Here is a 26,412-nt window from a genome sequence, read left to right on the forward strand (position 1 = left end):
GGGTTCGATCCCTGGGTCTTCTGGAGAAGGGAATGACTGCCCACTCCCGTATTCCATCTATTTAGGGCTGCCAAGGCCCCAATCTGCAAGACAGGCAATCTACATAGATGGCCTTTTTGTTCACTGTATCTCCATTTAGCAGTGAGAAAGTTGAAGTTGAGAAAACGTAAGGTATTTGTCCAAGACCATATATTCATGATGGTATCAGAACAGAAACCGGGGGGCTGCTTCCTCCTATGCACCAAACTGTACGTCTGGACTCAGCCTCTCAGCTGAAAAACCAGAAGTACTCATCTCGAGAACAAATGAGTTCACGTCTGTGAAAAGTCTTTGAAAATCTCCTAAATGCCCTGCAAGTGCAAAGTGTTACTATTACTGTGAGTGATGACATTTGTATTCAAGGCCACCCATGCAACCATTTATGCAGTATCAAGAAGCTGTCTGTCTCCTGATACAGCCTCTGGCGTAATTAATCTAACACCCTTATCTTTCTCCCGCCTCACTCCTTAAAGGAAATGAAACACTGACCTATCTGTGATATTTTCATCTGAAATCTCTGCAGCTTCCATAAATGAGCTGCCAGGGCCCCAGAGCAAGCAATGAGCCCCACCTGGAATAAAATGTCCCTCCCATAAGAAACAGATCATCAGCCCAGTATGACATCCTCTCAGAAAGCTTTTGTGGAGGGTTAAACAAAGAAAACCTTGAGTGTTCCCTTCCCGGTGGCAGGGAGTAAGGGTAACACTTTTGTTTTAGTTTTCTACATTTAACTATTTTGTGTTTCAGATGCATATTTATATCTTAATGAAATGCATTGTAAAAACAAAAGAATACATCTGAAGTGTATATGTGTGCTCAGTCATGTCCAACTCTTCGTGACCCCATAGACTGTGGCCTGCCAGGCTCCTCTGTCCATGGAATCTCTCACGCAAGAGTACTAGATTGGGTTGCCGTTCCCTTCTCCAGGGTATATTCCTGACCCAGGGATCAAACCAGTGTCTCCTGCATTGGCAGACAGATTCTCTTACTGACTGAGCCACCAGGGAAGCCCCTAGCTGTTACTGAAATCTTACCGGTTCTCTTGGTCCTCGCTTTCTGCACTCAACACCATTTGTGATATTTGTGGGTGTTTGTGATACGTGTAGCTTTAATTAAACATTTTTCAGCGCTGTGTTGTCATCCATTGTACAAATACGTCTCAAGAAGTTTGTTCAGTCTCCTGTCCATCAATATGCAGGTCCTTTTCTAGTTAGTTTAAAATACTTTCAAGGTTAAGTACATGTCACTTATTTCCTGGTACAAATGTGTCAAAGTTTCGGTGAGTTTTAATTTGCATATAATTGATTACTAATGAGGTTGAACTTTTTCACAGGCATAATTACTCATATTACATCTTCTGTAAAAATGCTTATTCATGCCTTGTTTTTCTTTTGGGTAGTGTGTCCATTTTTATTGATATTATTATGTACAATTTCTTTGTACAGTCTTTTTTAAACAAAACTAATATACAGAAATCTGGTGCATTTCTTTTTTATTGAAGTATGCTTGATTTACAATGTTGTGTTAATTTCTTCTGTACAGCAAGTGATTCAGTTATATATATATATATTATTTTTCAGATTATTTTACATTTTGGTTTATCATAGGATATCGAATATAGTTCCCTGTGCATGCTTGTCCTTATATATTCCAAATTGTAATTATTTGTCCATTTTATTATTGTCAATATTTCCTTGCATTTTATAGCTTTTTTTTCACTTTCATTTTGATATTTTTAATAGGAAAAGATATCAACTTCAGTGAAATCAAGTTTATTTATTCATTTATGGTTTGCATTTTTTATGTCTTTTTAAAGAAATGTTTCCTACCCTGAGATCATACCTCCTATCTTATATCTTGTAACAGTTTTTGTAATTTCATCTTTCAAAACAGGTCTTTAATCCACTTAAAATTGATTTGAGTGTAGAATGTGAAGAAGACTTACAATTATTTTTCCATAGGAATAATCATTGTACCAGGTTATTTATTGAAAAAAAACAAACCTTCCTTTCCTCCCTGATCTTTATGACTGCCTCTACCATTTATCAACTTCTGTGACTGTGTAGGTTTGGTTTCTGACTCCCTGCTATGTCCCACCGGTCTTGTCTGTTAGTGTGATGGAACCACACATTCTTAATTACCGTAGCTTTATGATCAGTATGGCAGCATAACCGTTAACAATAGGTATTATTATATCTGTTTTACTGGATGTTCATGTTTTTCTTGGCTACTGCGGGTACTTTGTTCTTTAAAAAACACTTTTGGGAGATTAATGGGAGTTGCATTGAATTTACACACCATTGTGTGAGAATTTATAAACTTCAGCTATTGAACTTTCCCAGTGGCGCTAGTGATTAAAAAAATAATAATAATAATTCTGCCTGCAATGCAGGAGACACAGGATAGGTGGGTTCGATCCATGGGTCGGGAAGATCCCCAGGAGGAGGGCATGGCAGTCCACTTCAGTATTCTTGCTTGGAGAATCCCATGGACAAAGGAGCCTGGTGGGCTAGAGTCCACGGGGTCACAAAGAGTCAGACACGACTGAAGTGACTGAACACACAAGCACATTGAACTTTCTAATACATGGTATAGTTGCCAGTTTATTTACTTTCCAAAAAAATGTCTTCCACTAAAGTTTTTATTTTCTCTGTAAATTTCTCGCAAATATTTGGCTTAAAATCATTCCTAGATTATTAGAATATTTTGGAACTATTGTATATATTTAATTTTTTAAATATAATTTTCGTAATGTATATATGCTGGTGAACAGAACTGCAGTTGACTTTTTATGTTGATTTCATATCCCTCAGCCTTGCTAAACTCACTTAACTCCAACACTCTATGGCTTGCTTGAATTAGGTATTTAGGCAATCCTGGCCTCTTCAAATGGTGACAAATTTATTTCTTCCTTTTTCTGTCTTGCTGTGCTAAGGCTACCACTACCATGTGGGACAGAGGGGTGATTGTGGGGATTCGATCCTTGTCTTGTATCTGATCATAAAGGAGATGCTTTCAAGTTTTCACCTTTTGGTGTGAAGTTGCTGCAGGCTTATTAGGTAGATGCCCTCGACCAGGTTGAGGGTCATTTCCATTTCTGGTTTGCTCTGCGCTTTTATTTATTTCTTTGTTTTATTTTTGTTGTTGCTCCTGTGGTTTGTGTTCTATGATTCATTATCTTAAATTGTGTTTTGAAATTTGGGGATGTGTTTTCTGAATTTACTGAGACGATCCATGTGGCATTTCTCCCTTAATTTGTTAGTGTAATATTGTATTGATCAATAGAAAACCAGCCTTACTGAAGATTCTAATCAGAATGAACTAGTAGTGGCTAGGATAAATCCAATTAGATAAATCTAGCCTTTTCTTACATGCATACATATTTTGCTGGTTTTTTAAACTGGTAGTTTCTCTATGGTTCTTGCATCTATTGTCATGAGTAACATTGATCTGCTAATGTGGTAAATATATTATTAAATTAGACTTAAATCACTTTATTAAAATGGTACTTGAGTACAAACACAAAGCTCAGTATATACTTAGATAACTTATAAAGCCAAATATAATTTACCAATGAGCCTCAACAAATCTTCAAAATCAGCAAATTTAAAAGCAGCAGTGCCTGGTGACCATAGCACTGGCTGTCCCTGCCTCTCTGTTTTCACGCCTTTGTTATCCTCATGCCTGTGTTAGTCATGTTGTGACTCAGTTTCCCATGACTTTCCTTTATCTGGTGCTTCCCTGGCGGCTCAAATAGTAAAGAATCCGCCTGCAATTTGGGAGATGCAGGTTCGATCCCTGGGTTGGGAAGATCCCTTGGAGAAAGGACTGGCTACCCACTCCAGTATTCTTGTCTGGAGAATCCCATGGACAGAGGAGCCTGGCAGGCTACAGTCCACGGGGTCACAAAGAGTCAAACACGCCTGAGCAGCTAACACTTTCACTTCTTTATTTGACCTGCGGAGAAACCTTCTTTGGAACAATACAGCATGATATTATTTTTGCTGTGCTCATCAGAGATGTATTATTTACACATCAAATTCACTTTTATTCTCTCCTCATTGGCTCACAGCAACTCTGGTAGTGAACATCAAGCCAGGAACGAAAATTACATGGTGGGGCTTGGTTATTAGATAGTCATCTTGGAGGTCTAGAATATGTCAGGTTAATTTTATTGAGATTCTCATCAAAATGAACATGTCGTGTGTTTGTGTGCTTGGGCGTGTCCAGCTCTTTGTGACCCCGTGGACTGTAACCCATCAGGCTCTGCTGTCCATGGAATTTTCCAGACAGGAATACTGGAGTGGGTTTCCACTTCCTACTCCAGGGACTATTCCCCACCCAGGGATCGAACCCACATCTCTTGTACCTCCTGCATTGGCAGGTGGATTCTTCACCACCGCACCACCTGGGAAGCCCACAATGAACATGTGAAGCTTAGACGTCTTTTAAAAGAATCTGTGAGCTCAGACTCCTAGGTTATTGCCACTCCATCCAGAAGGAACCACCCTCCCTAGATCGCGTTCTGCTGGAAACAGCACAGGTCAACACGGCAGTAGAACCTCCCTGAACGGTGAGCAGGGCTGTGGATGAATCCTCGTACCCTGGGTGGGCCTTCTCCAAGACCTGACATGTGGACACCACAGCTTTCACGCTGACTTCCAGTAGTTTCTCCCTCGTGAACGGCAAGGAAAAGTGAGCTGTGTCTGTGGACCTGCGTGCTGTCTTTCCACATGCAGCCGTCTCAGCCTAAGGGGAGAGGAGAAATGGTCCAGCCAACCGGGACCAGTTACTTCCACACCCACCCCCCCATCCCAAGGCACCAGACGGGGCTGGTTCCTCCCCACCAGCTCCAGCTCGTCCGTTACAGACAGGCCACAGTGACGCCCCCGTATAGCTGCCTGTATTCTCGCATTAACCTGATCTGCAGTAAGTGAAAATGTCGAAGACAGGAAAAAAGCAGCCCTGGTTTCATTTGCTCGGATCTCTTTTCTCTTGTGATAATGGCTGTAAGGCCTGTCCATTCAACAGTGAGCACCTTCTGTTTGCCAGGAATCCCACAGCCTCAAGGACCACCAGCTGCTGCGTGTTCCTTGATGGCTCCACCATCCTGTTTGTGCCAAACAAAGAGGCCGGTGTTCATTGACACAAGGCTGGTAAAGCCAGGAGCATCTTTCAGAGTTCTGCTTCCTACTACACCATCTCAGGTGGAAACAACCTGTGAGATGCAGCTTCCCAGACGTTTTCTGAAGGTTGTTCTCCTCCACCCTCCCCGGTGGAGTTCCTGAATGTTGTGGAACAAAGTGGCAAGTGTGGGGGGGATGCTCTGGGGCCAGACTCTAGGTGCGACATGGAGAGCCAAGGAAGGTGGCAGTACATAGTAAGGAAATTATTCCATTTTCAATTCTCTTCCAGACCTTGGCATATAGATCAGGAGAAAGTCTTTGGCAGGCCCTGATGCCTGCTAACACTGCTTTTTAACAAAGAGACCTTTAAATAGATCTTAAGCAAACAGGTCTTTAGGTAGACCTGGACAGAATTAGAAATAATGTTTGGTTTTGTTGGTGCTTGTTTATGCCTACCACCTCTTCACTCCTGAGAATACTGGTGTTCCCTTCACACTAGTGAGGCAAAATATCACTTTTAAATGAAACTTGCTTACATTGAAAGGGGAATGATTGAAACATAACTAGTAAATAATAGCACTGTGCTGAGTTGCTCAGTCGTGTCTGACTCTTTGTGACCCCATGAACTGTAGCCCACCAGGCTTCTCTGTCCAAGGAATTCTCCAGGGAAGAATACTGGAGTGGGTTGCCATTTCCTCCTCCAGGGGAATCTTCCTGACCCAGGGATCAAACCCACATCTCCTGGTTGGCAGGCGGATTCTTTACCACTGAGCCACCTGGGAAGTACCAAATAATAGTACCAAGTGCTACTCAAATCAAAATCTAAAAACATCACGGAGGTGGTTGGTGGTGAACCATACTTTGGGAAGCACTCCCCCGGTGGAAAGAAGAGAGTTTAGAAGCAGCCTGAACTGGATTGATGTGAACTTGGGCACACTCCGGGAGACAGTGAGGGACAGGGAGGCCTGGCACGCTGTGGTCCATGGGGTTTGCAAGAAAAGTCAGACACGACCTAGCAACTCAATAACAACAACAGCTGAGCTGGATTGAAACCCAGCCCCCCCCCACCTCACAGGACTGTATGGCTTTAATGACCTCTCAGAGCCTCAGTTTCCTCACCTGTAAACAGATTAGAAAGACCTCCAGGCATGCCGTGAAGGTTATTGGAACAACTCATGAGCAGCCTTCTTTGATATGGTCAGTGTTAGTTCCTTTTCTTGGCCACTGTTGTGGAAGGAGAAACCTAATAGTATCTTGAATCTGAGCCAAAGATATAATTTTTGCCCAAATGAGGAGAAAATTACAGAATGGAAAAACATAGACTCTGGAGCCAGGCGACCCTTTTAGCTTTTTCGACCTTGAACCTTCTGAGTCAGTTTCCTCATCCATAAAATGAGGGTGATTAAGATGGCTAATTTGCATGTTTATTGGGAGAACCTGGGGTGATCTAGATGCTCACATCACATAGTGGTAGCCACACTGTAGTAACCACATTTAGCATTCAGCACGCAGTAAATGACAGCTCCTGTTGTGGTCCAGCTTAGGGGATGACCGCTGCTTCCCTTCCTCGTTTGGAACCGCCTTTGGTGGTTTGGGCAAAGTCCTCTAGCACCAAACCTGTTTTATAATCAAGTGTTGGCTGTCTCATGTAATTTACTGGACACTGTAGTGAAGGTGAAAAGCAGAATGGCCGTCTGGGTCCAGAATGGTCGTCTGTGTATCGTGGTTTCCCCCGTGGTCACGAGGCTGACCAGGAGCTGCCCTGCCCATCATCACGAGAGAGGATCAGACCACACAGCCCTGCCCAGAAAAGAGCAGATTTCAACGTCCGAGGTTAGCTTTTACCGCAGTCACAGCATCGTGAGTCGGGGGCCGTCTGCACCGCAGTCCCCTTGCAGTTACGATGGCGCACCGGTTCCCATCAAGGGAAAGCAAGGGTGGAGCACCCTCAGGGAGGACCCTCCTGACGATGGTTCCCTTAAATCTTCTCCCAGTCACATTTCCATAATTCCAAGTAAGAGTTTGCAGCTTAAATGTCTCCTGAAATTCTAAGGAGCTTGAAATTTGCTTTATTAATTAGCAGTTTCATTTTGCTAACATTGTAGAGTGCAGTAATTTTCCAGAAGTGCTAATTACCAAGCTCAGCACAGAAGACTGGCTGCATATTAAACTGCCCCACCGCACACTCCCCGCAGGGCTCAGCCACGTCCTGGTTCAGCAGAGCCAGCCTCCCGGGCGGGTAGGAGGTCCTGGCTGGTGCGGCCCCTTTGGAACCGGGCAGAGCACCAAGTGACCTAGGCCGGGCTCCCGAGGCCGTGGCCACCACGTCTGTCTTTAAGACCAGTGTGTCCTTGGGTGCGAAGCCTGCCCTGTGACATCAGAGCCGGAGCCTCTCCGCCGCCCTTCCCCACCCTCAGCTGCAGGCTCAGTTCCCGTCAGGCGACATGCCATAGTCCTGCGACCCTGTGGGTCTAGGAGGCCCTGGAAGGTTCTGGCTGAGTCTGAGCAGGAACAGGGCGAGTGTGTGAAGTCGCTTCAGTCGTGTCTGACTCCTTGTGACCCTGTGGACTGTACGTAGCCCACCAGCCTCCTCTGTCCATGGGATTCTCCAGGCAAGGATACTGGAGTGGACTGCCACGCCCTCTTCCAGGGGATCTTCCCGACGCAGGGATCGAACCCATGTCTCTTAGGGACCCCCTAAAGCACCCTCCGAGGTGTCATCATAATAGGTGGACGCAGATGTGCGAAGGCTCGTGTGGGATGTGTATAACCATATAGGAAGACGTGGGAGTTGGGGTCTTATTTTCATAATTTTTCTCATTGATCATCCCGGGAATTTTCAACCCATGATACAGATAATAAAGACCAGCTGAGCCCTCCCCACCATCTACGAGTCGCCTGAACCGGGAGACAGGCCACCCCAGTTTTTGTGATTGTTCATGGTTAACACGGGACAGTCCCAGACACACAGGCGGCCGGCCCACCTGCTCACATCCCCCAGGGGGGACTTTCGTAGCCCACCCTCTCCTCCTCAGCCCCCAGCTCATCTCCTCCTTCCTTTCCCCACGCACCTTGCCTGCACAAGATCCTGTCCAGTGACCTCACCTCACTGATCAGGTCAGTTAGTACTAATTCTCCTGTTTCCCACCTGTTCCCAGTATGCCTGGAAAAGTGAGATTTGCCTCCTGAGACAACATTTCAAAAGACAGCTTCTGTTCATCATTAAAATGCGTCCTGAGTCTGTGGCTGGAAGGTGACAGTTACAGATCGGGGAGGGGGCAGACACCACCATTGTCCCCCGCCCACCCCATGGTGCCATGTTCCTGAGATGCTGGCGTCCCATTAGGGGATTAGTCGAGGCTGCGTGAGGCTCGAGGCCTGGTGCAGGGCCTGCTGCTTGTTCTCCAGGAGCTGAGGGGGCTGCTGGGACCCCAGGCCAGGAGCAGAGAACTCAGATGGCTCCGGCTCAGAGCATAAGCCCTGTGTTTGCCCAGAGCTGTGCCAGTGTTTGTATGAGATAAAGGGGAAAGCGTGGCCTGAAGGAGATTAATATTTGGACAAGACGCATACACACGACATAATCTAGGAAAGTTATTACAGACTTTGGGAAGCTAAAGAGTCTTAACTCCCCAGTTTTTTCAAGACAGGGAACTGTGCTGGGTGATCGCTGCAGTTCAGAGTTTAAATGATGCACTTTATCACATAATAGTGATTGGTGCTCATGCATTAGAGGGAGGGAGATGGACGTAGTCATGGCAGGCTTCCGGAAAGAGGCAGAACAGACTCGGGCTTTGCAGAGCAGGGCTGGAAGGCACTGCTGTGGGACTGAGGGTTTGTGTCCCCCAAATCCATGCATGGAAATGCTTATCTCTCCAGTGGGATGGTGTCAGGAGGGGGAGCAGGCATTGGGGTGACTAGGTCATGAGGGTGGAGCCCCCACGAATGGGATTTATAAGAAGAGATGTGAGAGATGGTCTCTCTCTGTCATGTGAGGACACAGCCAGGGGCACCATCTGTGAACCAAGAGGAAGGTTTTCATTAGAACCCGACCCCGACGGCAGCCTGATCTTGGACTTCCAGCCCCCAGAACTGTGAGCTCTACACGCTTGCTGTTTAAGCGGCCCTGTCTGTGCTGTTCTGTTACGGCAGCTGGAGCCGCTGAGACAGGAGGAAGCTGGCGCGGCCTGACACAGGGTGTTAGCAGAGGGGTGCTGACTGGATGGGGCGTCTCCGACGAGGTCGTCAGCCTGGCTCTACGCCACTGACCCTGAGACGTGTGGCCGTGGTGGATGAGCGCCTGCACACACATCTTTAACACCGATTACGGAGGATTGCCCCGCGAGTGTTGGAGGGGGTGGCCCGGTGCAGAGCAGGCACAGAGGCAGATCCTGGAGCCACAGCCTGGGCCGGACCTCTGCTCGGCCACCCCTGCTTGCCACCTCGGGCCGATTGCTTCACCTCCCTGCGTCTCATCTTCCTCCGGCTGGGGATGGAAGCCGCGCCTGCCCACGGCTTACAGGAGGATGTAACTGAAAGTCTCTGAGTCCACAGTAGGCTTTGTTTCCTGGAAGAGCTGTGGAGAGGCTGAGGGGGGGCAGGGAGAGGGGGACGGGCCGAGGCTGGCCTGAGGGCTCCATCAGGACGGCAGAGCCCTGCCCTGACGGGGGGCGGGCAGGGGACATGGTGCTGGCTTCCAGAAGGTCCCCGAGTCCTGCTCTGGTTGCCGGGTCTCACGTGGTGCTGGAATGAGCAGCCCCACTGAGGGCTTTGAGCCCAGTATTCAGGAACCAGAGGGGACGTGAACATAGCTGTCCACCCTGAGGCAAGGCCCCTGCCAGGCACCCAAGGTCCTCTGACGGGTGAGAAAATTAGTCTGGGGACGTCTGGCAGGTCACCCGAGGCTGAGTGCCCGACAGGCGGCGGAGCAGCTCTGAGTTCCAGGCTGCCCCCCTCACAAGCCGTAACTGCCCCCTCGCCCCCTGCCCCAAACACCTCCACGTGCCCCGCCCCCCCGGAAGCTTGCTGGCCCCCATGGCCCTGGCCCGGCCTCCCCCAGCCAGGCGCCTGCAGACATGCCCGTGGCCTCCAACCGTCAGAGTCTGTGGCAGAGCTGGCTCTGGTGTGCCCACCACGATGCGTGGGCAGGGCTGCCCAGCACAGACTCGGGGCCGCCCCATCTGGCCCCTCCAGCCTCAGCCCGGGTCGTCACAGGACGGAGCCTGCAGTCAGGATGACCCGGCCTGCTGGGAGGCTGGGAAGACACAGGTCTCTCGGGCAGCAGTGACATGGCCCCAGGTCTGCTCTGCCCCTGGAAGGCAGAGCCCACGCCCAGGGCTGGAGGGCTCACTGCGTCCTCCGTCTCTGGGATGCGACTTGTCCATGGACACAGGGGCTCTTTTCAGACAGGCAGCCGTGAAGGACACAGGGAGCGTCGAGGTGCACAGAGGTCCTCTCTGGGGTCCTTGGATGGACCCCAGGCTAGGATTCCACGCCACACTGGCTCCCCCGCCCCCCAAATCTGCCAGTACCCACCTTGTGTGCCGAATGCTTGTTTCCGGATCCTTTCCCATCACGTATGATGCAGAGACCGTTAGATAGCATCTCCAACGCGACGGACATGAGTTTGAGCAAGCTCCGGGAGATGGGGAAGGACAGGGAAGCCTGGCGTGCTGCAGTCCATGGGGTCACAGAGAGTCAGACACGACTTGAGTGACTGACCAACAACTGCATGACACCCCATGGTGGTTAGGATGCTTCATGCTCAGTGTTTTATCCCCACTTGCCAGGACTGGTGCCCGGACCACTTTAGGTAGTTGATTAATTTTTATTATTTATTTCCCTACTGTAAAAATAAAAAAATATAGAAAGTAAAAAAATGTGGAAAACAGGGGGAAAAAGTCTTATAGAAAGACCAGTAGATCCAGTATCCATAGACAGTTACTATTAATATTTTAGTGTTCTCTAAATCTTGTTTCCCAGAGTAGAAACCTTATAGTTGTAATAATAATATAGTTGTAATAATTATTATTTTATAATAATTAGTTGTATATGTCTCAACTTGTGCCTAGTATGATTCAGTTAGCATTTTATACAATTAAATACTTGTCCTAAACATAATTTTTAATAGTTACATAACAGTTCATAGAACGGATTTACAAAAATTAAATCATTTCCCTGTGGACATCTAGACTATTAACAATATATATAGTATCACACGAGGGCTTCCCTGGGAGCTCAGCTGGTAAAGAATCCGCCTGCAATGCAGGAGACCCTGGTTCAGTCCCTGGGTCGGGAAGGTCCGATGGAGAAGGGGACAGGCTACCCTCTCCCGTATTCCTGCCTGGAGAATCCCCGTGGACAGAGGAGCCTGGTGGGCTACGGTCCATGGGGTCCCAAAGAGTCGGATGCGGCTGAGCGGCTAAGCACAGCACAGTACATAGTATTACAGTTGATACGGTGGGATATCTTTAGGCCTAGAATGTTCCTAATGAGGAATTACTGAGTCAAAACAATGAACTTTTTATTTTTTTGCCAATTGATTTTTCTAACTAAAGTACTATATGCTTTTTTAAGGCTCTTGATACATATTTACAAATTGTTTACTGTGTGCTTAATCAGTCATATATTTACTGCATAAAGCAGGAAGCTTTATCATTAAACATATTGTTGAGTCTATGAATTTTCAAAAATCTTTGCTAATATAATTCAATTGCATACCTACTTAAATCAGCATGCATGTATTTATATACCATAGTTGATAAATTAGTATGTATTTAGTAGTTGATTATTTTCCATAAATTGATACCCGTGGCATCTTTCTTGTGAATTTTCTGGTTTGATTCTGGGTCCGTTTATCTTTTACTGTCTTGGAGTGTAAATAATAGCAAAGGTCACTTATGAGAGCTCCACAGGCCGCAGAAGTCAGCCTGCAGCAGCTAGGAGTATAGTCCGAGCTGGTCCCGGCAGAGCTGCGGCAGACGCCTCTGAGCATGCGTGCCGAGGACGGGGGGCTTCTGAGCTGGACCCTGACCCCCGCAATGCTGACGAGCAGTAACAGGCTGGGAGGTGAACAGCCAGAGAAGAAGCCAGGAGAGCTTCAAAGACTGCGAATAATCTGCAGATAATGAGCCCTTAGCGGCTGAAGAGAAGGCTGGTTGTTTATCTCATTGACTTGGAGAAGAAGAAAGTTCTAAGACCCGTCACCCCGGGAATCAGAGGGGACATGTCTGACGGGGGTGAGCTGGCATGTCTAGGGCAGTGTTAGAGGCCTCAGCATCCCCTCAGAGCGGACCCTGAACACCTCATACACCTGCTACCACCCAGGTGATCCCACCAGCAAAGTCTGAATGATGTTTCAGGGGCAGCATTGCCGGCCTCATGTTTGAACTGTACAGAAAAAGGCCCGGAAACTTACCAAGGAAAAAGAGTGTCCTTTTCCATCATCTTCAGAAAGTACTGCAGAATCCTTTCACTTCTTCAGAGTCAGAAGCCTGCGTTTGGCAACCGATGAGGCTTGAATTTAACTGCAGCTAAAAGATCGAGAGACCGCCTGTTTTCTATGAGTCAGTACACTTGTCGGCTCTCTTGGTGCCTTCAGAGGGCTTTCAGTTCTCAATCTTTGTGCTTCCATTCAGACCCCTCATGAAGGGGTTCAGCCATCCTCACCAGCAGACCATCCTCACTAGCAGAGCTGCTGGAAATCGTTTATGATTTTTCATTGATATCAGTCTCCAGCCAGAGAGCCCACTAAAGCCCAGCTGGCCTGGGGAGGCGCCTGAGAATTCCCAGCTGGTTCTACAGGCTGCTGGGCCGCTGGCCCCAGAGTCACCGGCATGGGGGTTAAGCATCCGTTTCTAATTCTGTCATGAGCACTGTGACCTCAGGTCAAAGCTTCGCCTCTCCGAGCCTGCATCTCATTTCTAAAAAACTGGAATAACATCTTCCTTGCCAAAGTGCCTGGACAATGAGAGGCCACACCAAGGACATGAGAGGGCCTGTGTTGCTGGTCAGTCTTTCAGTCGTGTCCGACTCTGACCCCACGGACTGCAGAACAGCAGCCTTACCTGTCCTTCAGGATCGCCTGGAGCTTGCCCAGGGGTTTGTGTCCATGGAGCCAGTGATGCCATCCGACCACCTCATCCTCTGGCGTTCCCTTCTCCTCCCGCCTTCAATCTTCCCCAGCCTCGGGGTCTTTTCTAATGAGTCAGTTCTTTGCATCAGGTGGCCAAAGTACTGAAGCTTCAGCTTCAGCATCAATCTTTCCAATGAGTATTTAAGGTTGATTTCCTTTAAGATTGACTAGTTTGATCTCCTTGCAGTCCAAAGGACTCTCAAGTGTCTTCTCCAACACCGCAGTTCAAAAGCATCAATTCTTCGGCGCTCAGCCTTCCTTGTGGTCCAACATCCCGTCCGTAACTACTGGAAAAACCAAAACTTTGACTGTACAGACCTCTGTTGGCGAGCATAAAATAAATAAGATGTGGGCGAATGTCTGTCAGTGCCGAGCACGCAAGAAGCCCTCAGCTGGTAGCAGTGGGTGTTTTTGGAATCATTAATCAGCAAATATTTAGCATCAGGTCTCTGCAGGCATTGATGTGGGCATCAAAGCAAGCACAAGCACAGTCTCCATCTTCTTGGAGATTATAATTGTGTGGGGAGACAGCATAAAATGAATTTAGTAACAGGGTTTTGATAAACGCTCCACACACAGCTCAGAGAGCGATGGGCCAGCGTCGTCTTTCTGAAGGAAAACGCCAGGTGCTGCAGTGACCAGAGAGGGTGTCAGGGTCTGAGACTCATACTGAGCCAAGCATTCTTGAGGCCGACAGGAAGAGAAAGCATGGGGCTTTGGGGGATCCTGGTGGTCATGTGTGGATGGCTTGGGCTGATGCAAGCTTGTTCAAAGGCCTGTTCCAAAGCACGGTTCAGTTTTCGAAGTGAAACATCAAGGGGACGGTTCTGCGTTGACTTGTAGACACGCTGCCCTCGAGCAGGACGAGCGAGGCCACTTCGTGGGGGCAGGCGGGCGCCCCACCACATCTTCACATCCCCCCGGCCCACTTGGGTTCTCCAGGTGAAGAGGTGCTCAGGAGCCCCCTACTGGAGAGCAGGTCCAGCCCCTACCCCGGTGCTCAGATACGTCCTTGACCCTTTACCCTCGCACCCGCCTTTCAGCATCACCTGTCTTCAGAAGCCTCCCCACCCGTGTGCGTTTGCCTCCCCCTCCCCACATGACCCCACGGGGCTGGCTCTTCCTTCTCAGCACGTCCTTCTCGTCTCTGATCCTCTAAGCGACTGTCACCAGGACTGGTGAATTCACTTGCGTTGAGAGTCACTGAGTCAGGCCCACCTCCAGGGTCTTCTTCCCATCTGACTTTGCAGGTTTGTCCACAGGGTGGGCTTCCACCTCTGCCCTCCTGCCTCCCACCGGCGGAGCGGCCCCAGGGCTGCCAACCAGAGGCTGAGTCTGGTGCCCTGGTCAGCTGGGAGCCCTGCCGTTCCCTGGGCACAGCCCAGTGCCACCCCGCCTGGCTCCCCTTGAGTTTCCCACGTGCCGTGGTTGTGGCAGTTGCTGGGTTTATTTCTGGTGGGCTTTCTGGGGATGTGAAAGCAGCACACACTTCATCCCTTACCCGGGAGGGCATGACCCAGTCTGGACTCCAGCCTGGCCGCACAGTGAACGGGCCGGACATGTGGGCAGTGTCTGGGATGACCTCTGATGACCACGTCACGGCTCTATCCAGCATGGACCACCCGCCCTCTCATCTTTGCTTCTGTTGATTTATATCTGTTGATCTGTATGCCTGCCAGCCTCTGAGAGGCCTGTGGATCTCTGGATTGCATCAGCCGTCTCCTTCATGAGCCAGAAAAAATTACTCTCTCGGAGCTATCACTTGGAAAATGTAAGGATGAGATCTCCTCCAGAAACCAAAGGCTGATCACTGGGCGCAGCGTGGGAGCTGGTGTTCATTATCTGCTGTGGTTTTGTGCATCTCTTTAAGCGCAGATGAGGATGTGCCTGAACCTGGAGCTCCTTGAGGGCAAAGACCTCACCGTTATTCATAACACCTAACAGCAGACAGAGGGAGGAGGCAGACCAGAAACACGGTAACTAGTGAAAGAAGAGTGTGCGTTCACGAGGGTTTTTCAGTTACAAGGGACAGAATTCCCACTTAAAGTGGACTAAACAAACAAGAGACTCTTACTTGCGAAGGATGGGCAGACCCAGGTTTGGCATCAGGCACAGCTGTATCCAGGTGCCAGAGTAAATCCTCAGAGTGTACATCTTTTCCCTCCACCTTCCTTTCCTGTGTTCCCTTTGCCTTCACGTCTCTTTAGCGCCACTTCTCTCTGGGTATTTTTTTCACTCTCTCTCACCATGAAAAGGCACATTCTGTGGCACCAGGTTGATCAGTAATCCCTGGGCCTTCCAGGACCAGAACCCAGCAACAGGAAACCATTAACTGCATAACTCGATCTGGGAGACGCTGAGGGATGACCTGGACTGAACCCTCGGTGAGCACTGCCAAGGTCAGGGTGGGGTAAGAGGGGGAGGCTCTTGGGATACACAGGCCTGAGCCGCATGTCCGAGCTGGCGCCCAGGGCAGAGCGTGGGGGAGATCATGGGGGAGGGACGGCTTCAAACTGGGCCAGCGGAGCATGGAGATCTCTGCTGAGTGCTCAGCCAGAACATCCTGGAGTAAGACAGAAGCAAATATTCCCTCCAATTAAAAACAAATTTAAAAAAGAAATGCTGGAAGGAGAGGTATGAAGTGAAAGTCGCTCATTCGTTTCCGACGCTTTGAGACCCCCAGGACTATACAGTCCATGGAATTCTCCAGGCGAGAATACTGGAGTGGGTAGCGTTTCCCTCCTCCAGGGGATCTTCCCAACCCAGGGATCGAATCCAGGTCTCCCGCACTGCAGACGGATTCTTTACCAGCTGAGCCCCCAGGGAAGCCCAAGAATACTGGAGTGGGCAGCCTATCCCTTCTCCAGCGGATCTTCCTGACCCAGGAAGGAGAGGGGTTACCACCAAAAGAATTCCCTCAAAAAAAGTTAATATATATAAAGCACTTTGAACAATGCCTAGAATGACATATCAAATGCTGCTCCCCCAAATTCATCAAATATAAATGAATATCTACTGTCAAATCAACACTTTTTCACTTACCTCTGAGAAAGAATAATACACTACAGTTTTCAACATTGACCCACCATCAATTTTAATACGTTTGAATTTTGGAGAGATTGAAATGTGAATAATTCGTGCATATTAGATTTGAAAAAGTTATGTCTCCACCACAAAGGACTGACAAATACTGCTCTTCCTCTGTAAAAAGAGGCACATACGCTCCCAAATCTGATGACCCAGGAAACCCTCCTTTTGTTGGAAGGGTGAGCACCGTGGCTGCGGGGCGGCCGCACTCGTGAGGGTGACCACAGTGCCGCTGAGGGGCACGCAGCTCGGCCCAGCAGGTGGTCCCCCCAGGGAGGGTGGGGGGCCCCTCCAGGAGCTGCCAGTGGCCCCGAAGCCCCCGAGAGAGGCCCTCGTATGGCTTTGAAGGTTCCTCCCGCCCAAATCCTCTAAAGAAAGGCGACTTGCTCAGCGGTAGCCGCTGACCCCAGACAGCGAGTGATTCCCGGCGGGGTCTTTCCCGGGGGTACCGAGAGTTCCCGCCCCCGTGAGCTGGAAGCCGGGGTGCCCCAGGGACGGGGTGGCCCTGTCCAGGCGTAGCCATGGGCAGCACCCGCTCTCCGGTGGGGTCGAAGCTGCGGGCCACAGGCAGAAGAGGGCAGAAGGCCTGCAGAGGCGGATCCCACGGTGGGCTAGGCGCCCTGTCCCTGGTGCAGGAAGTGCCTTCACGCACTTCCTCCCAGCACTCCCCAGCATGGCGTTTTGGGAGGCCGAGTAGGCCATCCACGGGCAGTCCTGCGACTCAGAGGCCCACGGGGAAAGGAGGGGGCTTGGCCTGTTCCCCCCGCCCCCACCCCTGGTGTTGTCCGAGCATCCTCCCCGTGGTCGCTGTGCATTTGCTCAGCTCCCATGTCCCCAGGGACTAAGCACAGCCATGAGCTGCCCCAGAGTGTAATTTCATTTTGAGGCTTTTCCCTCAGCTTTGGAAAAATAGCGCCTCGAGCCCCTCAGGTTAAAGCGCGAGCTCAGGAGTGGGGGAGACCCTGAGAGCTCCTCCCAGGGCCCAGCTCTGGAAAGGACGCTTTCCTCCGCCGTTTGCACCAAGAGGAGGGGTCTGTGTGGTGATGCTTCAGATGCTTCTAGATTGTGGTTGACATTTGAGAGGATGAGCGACGTGAGTACTTTGTAGTAAGAAGGGTGATTTTAGATGCTGTGCTAGACATTCTCTTTCTTGGCACTGAACTCTGCTCTTTGGCATTAAATCCCGTGTTATTTTGCTGTGGCGAAATGTGGCTCAATGAGTTGCACTGATTTCTGGAGGAAAGGCTGGGATGGGCAGTGCTGACGTGAGAAGCTGAAAGGACTCTGTTATTTGATCGGTATCCTAGCAGCAAGGACTGGACGGGTTGATGATAGTTATTATGCTAATAGTGCATTTCCTTTAAATGTGCTTTAAAACCCTCAAGTTTTTCTGCAGCACAACTGTCTCTCTTTTTATCCTCCCGATAGCACCGTGAGGCAGACGCGGCAGGTGTGATTATCTGTGTTTCATGGGTGCGACGGTCCAAAGGCAGAACAATTGTGTGACTTTTGCCATGTCCCACCGCCGCCTGGGCAAGAACCAACCTGAGAGCCAAGTGTGCTGAATCTGGGGCGATGGGTGGACTGGGGACATAAGCCGTTCACACAGCACTGTTGTGGCCCCAGCACCGTTCAGACGGGAGCTTGTAGAGCTGGTGCCCAGCACCCTGCCCGGCTCTTTGGAGGTGCTCACACGCGCATCTGTGGGGGTGATGGTGATGCTCCCGAATTGGACAGGGGCCACTAAGAGTCTTGAAGACCCTCACTTATTCAACAGCGTTGCCGCCACCAACCACCCCCCCAAACCCCCATCATCACTGCATGTCCAGACTCAGACAGCAACTCGAGGAACAGACGGTCACCTCCTTGCCCAGCTGAGCAGTAGAATGGCCGAAACAGGGGCTCGGAGAGCAGAACGGAGTCAGGAAAGAGCTGCTCAGTTCCCGAAATGAGCTCGAGTAACCGGAGCACGATTCTCAGCACCTTTGCGTGTTGACCTGGGAGGCAGCGCACGTCTACATACGTACATATACATCTGCTGTTCCCCTCTAAGTCGGAGGCTACAGCTTCCATAGCTGTCAGGTTCTGTAGACACGGTCTGAGAAGGCTATGCGTTCTGTCCAGCATCTTTCTCACATAATCTACCCGAGAAAAGTCCCTTTTGACGTGGTTTTCTGACTGCGGGTGCAGCCAACCTCTGCCCCCACCAGGAGAGCATGGGGCCTCCTGAGCAACTTTCGGTATCACTGTTCAGTCTGAAAATCTTATAAACAAGGTATCCTCATTGTTATAAGATTCCTTTTTGTTCTTGGTATAAACACTTCTGTATGGTCAGTACTTTATGTGGTTCTCTGACCCACCTGTTCCTCTCCTCCATCCATTTTTTTTTTTTTTTTGCACAAGGAGCATGATTCACTGTTTCTACTCATAGGAATTTATCCTTGGGAAATGGCAGAGATCCTGCCAAGTCCTAAGATGTACACAAGAGCATTTTTATTGTGATAAAAACCAGAATAGATGTCAAACAGCAGGGAATTAATTAAATAAGCTACGGCGTATCTCCTAAAAGGCACATCTCAGAGCATGCTTAATGACATGGGAAAGCACTTCTGATATAAATTCTCAAACATTGTGCAAAACCATATAACTTTAGTTTTATTAAAGCTAAATTTTATACCCCACCCACCAACCCTCTCACGTTCTCTCTCATCTAGAAGGGAATAAAATACCAGACAGTCTATTTTATTGATAATAGTCATATACTATGTATATGTGTGATTTGTAGGGTTGTGAATTTTAACTTTTCCCATATACACTATAGTGATGATAACTGTGCATAGTCAGAGTTGGGTGGCATTTGTTGTCCCTGTTTCCACCTCATGGTCGGCCAAACTGATGTGGGATTTCCCACCAGCCAGTCTGCTTTTCAAAAACAGTCCCAGCGGCGTTGTATTCACTCTCCCGTGGGTGTTGGTGAACATCCTTCTGGTCACTGTTGCGTAATAACTTCACTCCAGTGGAGACCCAGGAGTCCCACCGTCACCGGTGTCTCCTGACCTGAACCCAGGGAACGTGGGCTGCTCCAGGAGCCTGATGGCTGCTCGGAAACACCCACAGGGACTCTTGTGTCTGCCAAGCAGACAGGTCGACTCGCCCGCCTGGCGCAGCTCGGCTCAGCAGGCTGTGGACAGGGCCGTTTGTCAGCAGGCGCTCCTGGGTGCAGCCCCCCCACGGGACTCCTCCCAGCTGTCCCCCAGCAGCCCTGGGGCCCCCCGCATCCCCATTGCCAGGTGACAGCGGGGACCCCCGTGGGTGGCTGTGAAATCCCTCTGTTTGCCCCTCCCGAGCCCCCAGGTGCCCAGAGGCATGTGCCCGGCGACTGGAACCGTGCGCTCGGAGAGGCCACGGCCGCAGCTTCCTCCTGGCGTGTACCGTTCCCCTCGGGCAACTGCAGCGTGTCAGCAATCGTGTGCTCCTCTTTGTGCCTGCACCCACCCTGACCAGTGTCCAGGGCAGTAAACAGAAGGTTAGTCAGAAGGTCAAGTCTGTGCAGAGGCCATTCAGCTCTGAACACAGCTGGTGGTTCTGACTTGGTGTTCTGTGGCCCGTGGACAAAGCCCTTCAGGGGACCAGGGGTGACATCTATAATACACGCAGAAGCTAAAGCCAGGTGGACACAGGAACCTGGTGGGCGCCAGCCTCCCCAGGTCAGCCGGCCTCTCCGTCAGCCGTTTGCTTCTCCTCCAGAGTCTGCTAAAGGGTGTGTTGACCAGGTTTCAAGATCTAGAGGCAGAATTTCCATGTTCCGGTGACGTGTTTTGTCCATGTGCAGTGTTCCAGTGATGTGAGTCAACTGTGCAGAGTTCCCAGTGGGAACAGAGTGAACACAACAGGGACGATCCCGTTTGCTATAGGAAGACAGTGCATTGTCACTGCTGGACCAGGGGCGCTCCGTGACCACCCAAACGTTCCATCTCACCCTATAAAGTAAACCTAGTCTCCTATGTAACAGGATCTTTCATCCTCCTTTATTGTGGAAATGTTAGTAAAAGTGTGCTCGGTCAGGAAGTGGGGGAACTCAAGAGAAAAAGCAGGAAACAAGGGGAAAAGCGATCAGTAGATCGTGACCACTCCCAAGAATGTGTTCTCGAGAGAGGCAGTTGCCGTGACGTGTCAATTGAAGAGACCCAGGATGAGTGATATTTGGGGGTTTTAGCTGGAATCCAGAGAGTCTGTTTTTCCCCTTAACAGTAACACGTTGGGTTCACCGTGAATGTTGAATTTCCCCTTCAGGATAAATAGTTTCCTTTCAGTTACGAGTTTGGTAGTGGGCTCACTAATTAATTTGCTGAACATCTTCTCCAGATGTCAGATACCTTTGGACTCAACAGGGTTAAATATGGAGGAAATCTTCGGGATCATCCAGTCAACCTCGTGTTTTGTAGTGAAGGACATGAGATTACGTTACAAGGACAAGCTTAAGGACAAGGTTGAGTAATGGCCTCAGAACTGGATGTCTAGTAGTCTCAGCTCGAATTTAGCTTTCTGTTTCAAGTCCCGTGTCCCTTCTGTTTTATCATCCCACTGGAGCTGTGCCGCTGCCTTTTAGTCCAGCCCTGAGCTGTGCAGTGTGGCTTCCTTTGGGCCTTGATTTTCCAGAACCAGCGGCTACTCTGTACCCAGTCATGGTGACTGTCCCATCCCCGGCGTCCTGAGATGACAAGCTCCCCTTTTGGCTCCATGTGTCTCTGGGCTTTCTTGTAACCGCCCTGTGAACACGTGGGTGTTCTTCCTGGTCACTTCCCCCAGGAATCCTCTCCTAATCCCTCCAGGCAGAATAAAACTGTCATGATGAGAGTAACCACAGCAAGACCCGCAGGTGTGTTGCCGAGCCCTTACGTTGTGCCGGGCGCTGTCCTCAGTGCCTTGAGGATGTCAGCTCGCTCAGCCTCATGCCCACCCTAAGACTGGGCTCCGCATTGATCTCCTTATTGTTCAGTTACTTCCGTCGTGCCCGACTCTCTGCAGCCCCATGGACAGTAGCCCACCAGGCTCCTCCGTCCAGGGAATTTCCCAGGCAAGAAGACTGGAGTGGGTTCCCATGTCCTCCTCCAGGGCATCGTCCCGACCCAGGGATTGAACCCGTGTGTCCTGCATTGGCAGGTGGATCCCTTACCACTGAGCCACCCGGGAAGCCCGTGCCTTTATCTCCAGTGACAGATAAGAGGACCCCCGGGAGTCCAGCCCTGGCCCAGCCCCATAGCAGGTCTGTGGTGCCCCGGAGCATGGGGTGCAGACACCCTTGTGGGGCCTGGAGAGGACTAAAGCTCTGTAGAACCCAGACTCCCATTGTAAACATGAACATCTTCAAAGCAAAACGTGTTGTTCTCTACAGCTTGTTCCCTTTTGTTTTCCTTCCATTAAAAATTCAGCCAACGTAAAAATGGATTTAATGTCTATCATAGCAAATTTTACTTATTCAGAATATTAATTGGCTATGGTCTGACTTGATTCAAAAATGCATTGTTAGGCTTAGAACTCATAAAGAGAAGTTAAAATTTCATAATACATCTTTATCCTTCGGCAAACTCGTAAGAACAGCTGCAGAAATTAAACGAGGATGTGTACTTGTGTCTGGAAGTTTTCCAGCTCATTTCTGGTTGAAGGGAATGTTTAAGAGGCAGGAGGCCTGAGCAGGAAGCTGATACTTGACGAGTTTTCAGCTCCATCCTTCCATGAGAATCGTCTGTAGGAACTGCCCTTTCGGCATAATTCTGTTTGAAATGTCAATATTTGCGCTGTTTCCCATGTTTGCAAAACACCCTCTCACTGGCCTCGTCGATGACACTGACAATATATTTTTTAGAATTCCTTTAAAAAAGATTGAGTCCTGTTCTTGGTCCACATAGCTCTGCTTCTACAGACGTTGGAGATTTGCTTCCCCCTGGGGATGGAAGGCAGGGCATTTAGACACAGAAAACACATGCAGAACTGACCAGGGCCTTGCGAACAGGCTGATTCGAACTGCAAGAGCTCCGGGAGACGTGGGAGTTTTTCCTGGGCCATTGTTGCGTAGATTTGGCTGCACTTTGGAATAACCTGAAGTGTTTCTTTAAAATAAAATCTTTGAGCTGGGTTCCTGGACCTGGCGGTAGGGTTTTCAGAGCTCCTCAGATCATTCTAACACACAGCCCAGTTTGAGAGCCACTGACCTAGACCACCCTCCTCCCCCGCCCCAGAGAATTTGAGGTTGACCCTAGGTCAGAGCTGTAACATCGCCCAGGGCACCCCAGTGCTACACATGGGTCACCCAGCCAGCAGCCGGAGGACCTCCCTGCCTCCTCCACAACTGCACTGGCCACACTCAGGACGCCCTCCCCGCTGTCCCTGCCTGTCCGCCTCTGTTCACCTCCATCCTCACTCCTGCGGTGACAGGCTCACGCCTGCCCATCCTCCCCGCATCCTCACGGCCCAGGGCTCACCTGCAGAAGACCCACGCCAATCCTGGCACTCCCTACTCAAGCCTCAGCCAAGGCTTCCCGCTGCCCCTGGGGTCCTCTGCCCACCAGGATTCTGGTCACTGGGAGTGCGTGCCCAGTCCCCCCAGCCCTCCAAGCCCACGCCTGCCTCTGGCTTCTCGCAAGCCGTTGGTCCAGTCATCTCGTTTCTCAGCCCCCTTTCCTCCTCCTGCTCCTTGTTCAGATCGCAGCCTAAAACCCACTTTCTCGGAGCTCTGACCCTTGCCACAACCCTTGGTGAAACTTGAGGACGTCGTGCTCTGTGAAATAAGCCGGACACAGAAGCACACACTCTGCACTTTTCCGTTCTACGAGGTCCCCGGAGTCGTCAGGTGCATAAGATGCAGAAAGCAGAACGGTAGATGCTGGGGGCAGGGAGTGCAGTTCGTGTTTCATGGGAGCGGGGCTTTAATTTTGCAGGATGACAAGAGTCCAGGAGATGATGGTGGTGACAGTTGCATGACAGTGTGAGGGCATTTACTGCCACCAAACGATGCACTTAAAAGCAGCCAAGGGGGCAGATTTCATGTCAAGTGTGTTTTACCACAATTAAAAAATATATACTTTTCAGTCCCTTTCTCAGGCCCGTCCTTTGGCCTAAGTTAGTGATACCGTCACATGTCCCCGCGTCTCGTTTTTCCCTGTCAGAGCATTCTCCTGTTAAAATTTGTCTCCTTTACCAGACTGTAAGTAGGATAAAGATGCACGATACGTCCCACCTCTCATCAATGTGCCATCTCAGGATTGGCACAGAGTAGGTGCCCCCTAAGTGGTGGTGGTGTCTGACTTTGCAACCCCATGGACTGCAGCACACCAGGCTTCCCTGCCCTTCACTATCTCCCAGAGTTTGCTCTAACTCATGCCCACTGAGTCCATGAGGCTAGCTAACCATCTCATCCTCTGCTGCCTGCTTCTCCCAGTAAGTGTTAGTCACTTCAGTCGTGTCCGTCTCTTTGCAACCCCATGGACTGCAGCCCTCCAGGCTCCTCCGTCCACGGGATTCTCCAGGCAAGAGTACTGGAGTGGGTTGCCATGCCCTCCTCCAGGGGATCTTCCCGACCCAGGGATTGAACCCGGGTCTCCTGCACTGCAGGCAGATTCTTTACCAACTGAGCTACCAGGGAAGTCCACTAAGTAGTTTTTAGTAAATATTGAGTGAGTAAGTCTCAGGTTTCCAGTTTCCCAGCCTCCCCATTCATAACTGCTAGGGAAAATACAATTGCTAACACAGTCAATGCATCTTGATGTTAACACCCCCAAGGGTTTCAGATCAGTTGTCCAGTTGTGGTAAATGACAGCATTGGGTGAACTGTGTGTAGTTTGAGGCTCTAACTGACCCTCAGTGTAGATGGTGTGGAGGCAGGTGAGCCCCAAGGGATCTTGAGACTCTTGTTCTGTCAAATAAACACACCAGGAAAATGCCGACCAAATGGCTGGTTTGGGGTTTTAAGAACACCCTGTTTGTAACCGCTTCCTTGATTAATGTTGTGTTTTTTTTTTCTCTTTCCAATTAGATATTTATCTTTGAGAACAACATCTACTACTGCGCGCACGTCGGGAAGCAGGCCATCCGCGTGGTATCCACTGGCAAGGAAGGTGTGATTTACAACGGCCTCAGTGACTGGCTATATGAAGGTACGCGGGGGGCGGGGCGCCGTTCCTGTGGTCTCGGCCGCCGCTGCTTCATGGCAGTTCGTGGTGGTGACGTGGACTCTTGTCAGTTAAGCTCCAGTTTCTGGAGCTTTGGCTAAATTCCAGGGGGACTGTGGAGCCCCGGGGAGCCGCAGGCAGCTGGCAGCAGCCTGCAGTGTCGGTCCTCACCTGGTGGCCAGGTGTGCTGGGCACCCACCAGCCTGTGCCATGCTGGGGGTGACCCTGGAGCAGGTAGGATCCAGACACCAAGGTCCCCTGCTCCCTTTCTGAGAGGCGGGGCGCCTGCTTCTGCCTAGGGAAGACGTCAGAGGGTAAACCCTCCCGGGTCAGGGTGACATGCTGGCCTGCCTGCATCCATCCACCTCCCTGGGCGTTTCCTGCTTCTGGGTGCCAGAGGACTCCGGCGGTGGGTGTTACTGAATCTCTGAAATCTGAATGAGCAGATCGCTTCTGAAGCATTTGTCATCCGTCTCCGTGCTGATGAGAACTTTGCTGTGACGGTAACGGTCACGTGTTGATTGCTGCTAGCTGCCAGGCACCCTGCTAAGGGCTTTGATGCCTGTTAGCACCTCCTGTCCGCTGCCGTAGTCCAGACTGCTGTGAAACCAATAGAACACCACGGTCTGGGTGGCTTGAGCACCTTCTATCTGTATCACATGGTCATGGAGGCTAGAAGTCCAAGATCAGGGCTCTGGCGGCGCTGATGTCTGGTGAGGGCTCTCTTCCTGGCTCGCAGACAGCCACCTTCTCCCTGTGTCCTCGCAGGATGGGGGTGTGGGGGGAGAAGGAGGGAGGGAGCAAGCTCTGGCCCCTTCATTCCGCTGGTGGAGCACTCATCCCATCACGGAGGCCCTGAAGGCCCCACCTCCAGACACCATCACTACGGGAATTCAGGTTCCACATGGATTTTGTAAGGTCACAGACACCCTGTCCACGGCGCCCTCACGTTCTGAGATGAGCGTGTCACAGATGTTTCACCGCGGAGGCGCGGTGAGGGTAGGTCATCCGCCCAAGTCGGCACGAGGTCAGGGGAGATGCTCTCGGGGGGTATCACTGTTCAGCTGCAGGACTGCTCCCCCTGGAAATGCAGGTGTGGACGGGCGCCAGGCTGATGGCTGGTGCTCATCTCTGCCGTCCCGCCTGAGAACTCATGATCACAGCAGGAGTCCGCCGTGCTGGGCTGGACTGGGGGCTCCAGGATACCTGGGCGTGACCAGGCCCGGAAGATGTCCTGTTTCGTCGATGTGGTGCGTCCCTTAATCTGGCCTCTGCCTTGCAGGGGCTTTTATATCCTGAAGGATAAAGCACAGAGACACATACGCTCAGTCCCACTTCCCACTGTAATCTCACTGAAGCCACTGAGGCTCAAGGTTCTGTGACTGGGTTTCCATTTTTTTTAATTGAGATGGAAGTCGTCGACAGTTAAATGCACAGTTCCAAGGCCACGGTTTGATGGGCTTACTAACACGGGCATTGTGCAACCCCATCAAGACGTAGAACGTGGGGCTTCTCTGGTGGTCCAGTGGGGAAGGATCCACACCGCCCTGCCGGGGGTGCAGGTTCAGTCCCTGGTTGGAGAACTGAGATCCCGCATGCCACGTGGCACAGTCGAAAAATAAAAATAGATGGTAAGAATAATAAAATAATTTCTGAAAGGAAATCCTTTAAAAGACACAGAACATTCCGTCATCTCAGAAGGTCCTCCCTCTGCCAAGCCCCTTCCCAGAGGCCACCACGGTCCTGATCCTGTGCAGCTGACTTCCTGGCTGAACGTGGGAACGCCCATCACAGCCGTCCCCCTCCCTGTGGTCTCCCCGGAAGCCCCAGGATTATTCCATCATGGCCACCACTGCTCAGA

The 26,412-nt window shown here is 50.4% G+C and overlaps 1 protein-coding gene across 7 annotated transcripts in view; it reads left to right on the plus strand.

Annotated features, from left to right (window-relative positions):
* DPP6 (dipeptidyl peptidase like 6) overlaps positions 1 to 26,412 on the plus strand; it is a 1,059,086-nt gene that overhangs the window by 912,378 nt on the left and 120,296 nt on the right. For all 7 annotated transcript variants that reach the window (XR_006268646.1, XM_043463957.1, XM_043463959.1 and 4 more), the window contains exon 8: positions 24,416 to 24,536. Coding sequence is in view for 6 of the 7 variants with exons in the window: in XM_043463957.1 (XP_043319892.1) it covers positions 24,416 to 24,536 (121 nt within the window). In the remaining variant the exon portion in view is untranslated. The remainder of the gene's footprint in view (positions 1 to 24,415; positions 24,537 to 26,412) is intronic.

Source organism: Cervus canadensis, chromosome 3 (assembly GCF_019320065.1).
Source record: "Cervus canadensis isolate Bull #8, Minnesota chromosome 3, ASM1932006v1, whole genome shotgun sequence".
Lineage (NCBI taxonomy): Eukaryota > Metazoa > Chordata > Mammalia > Artiodactyla > Cervidae > Cervus > Cervus canadensis.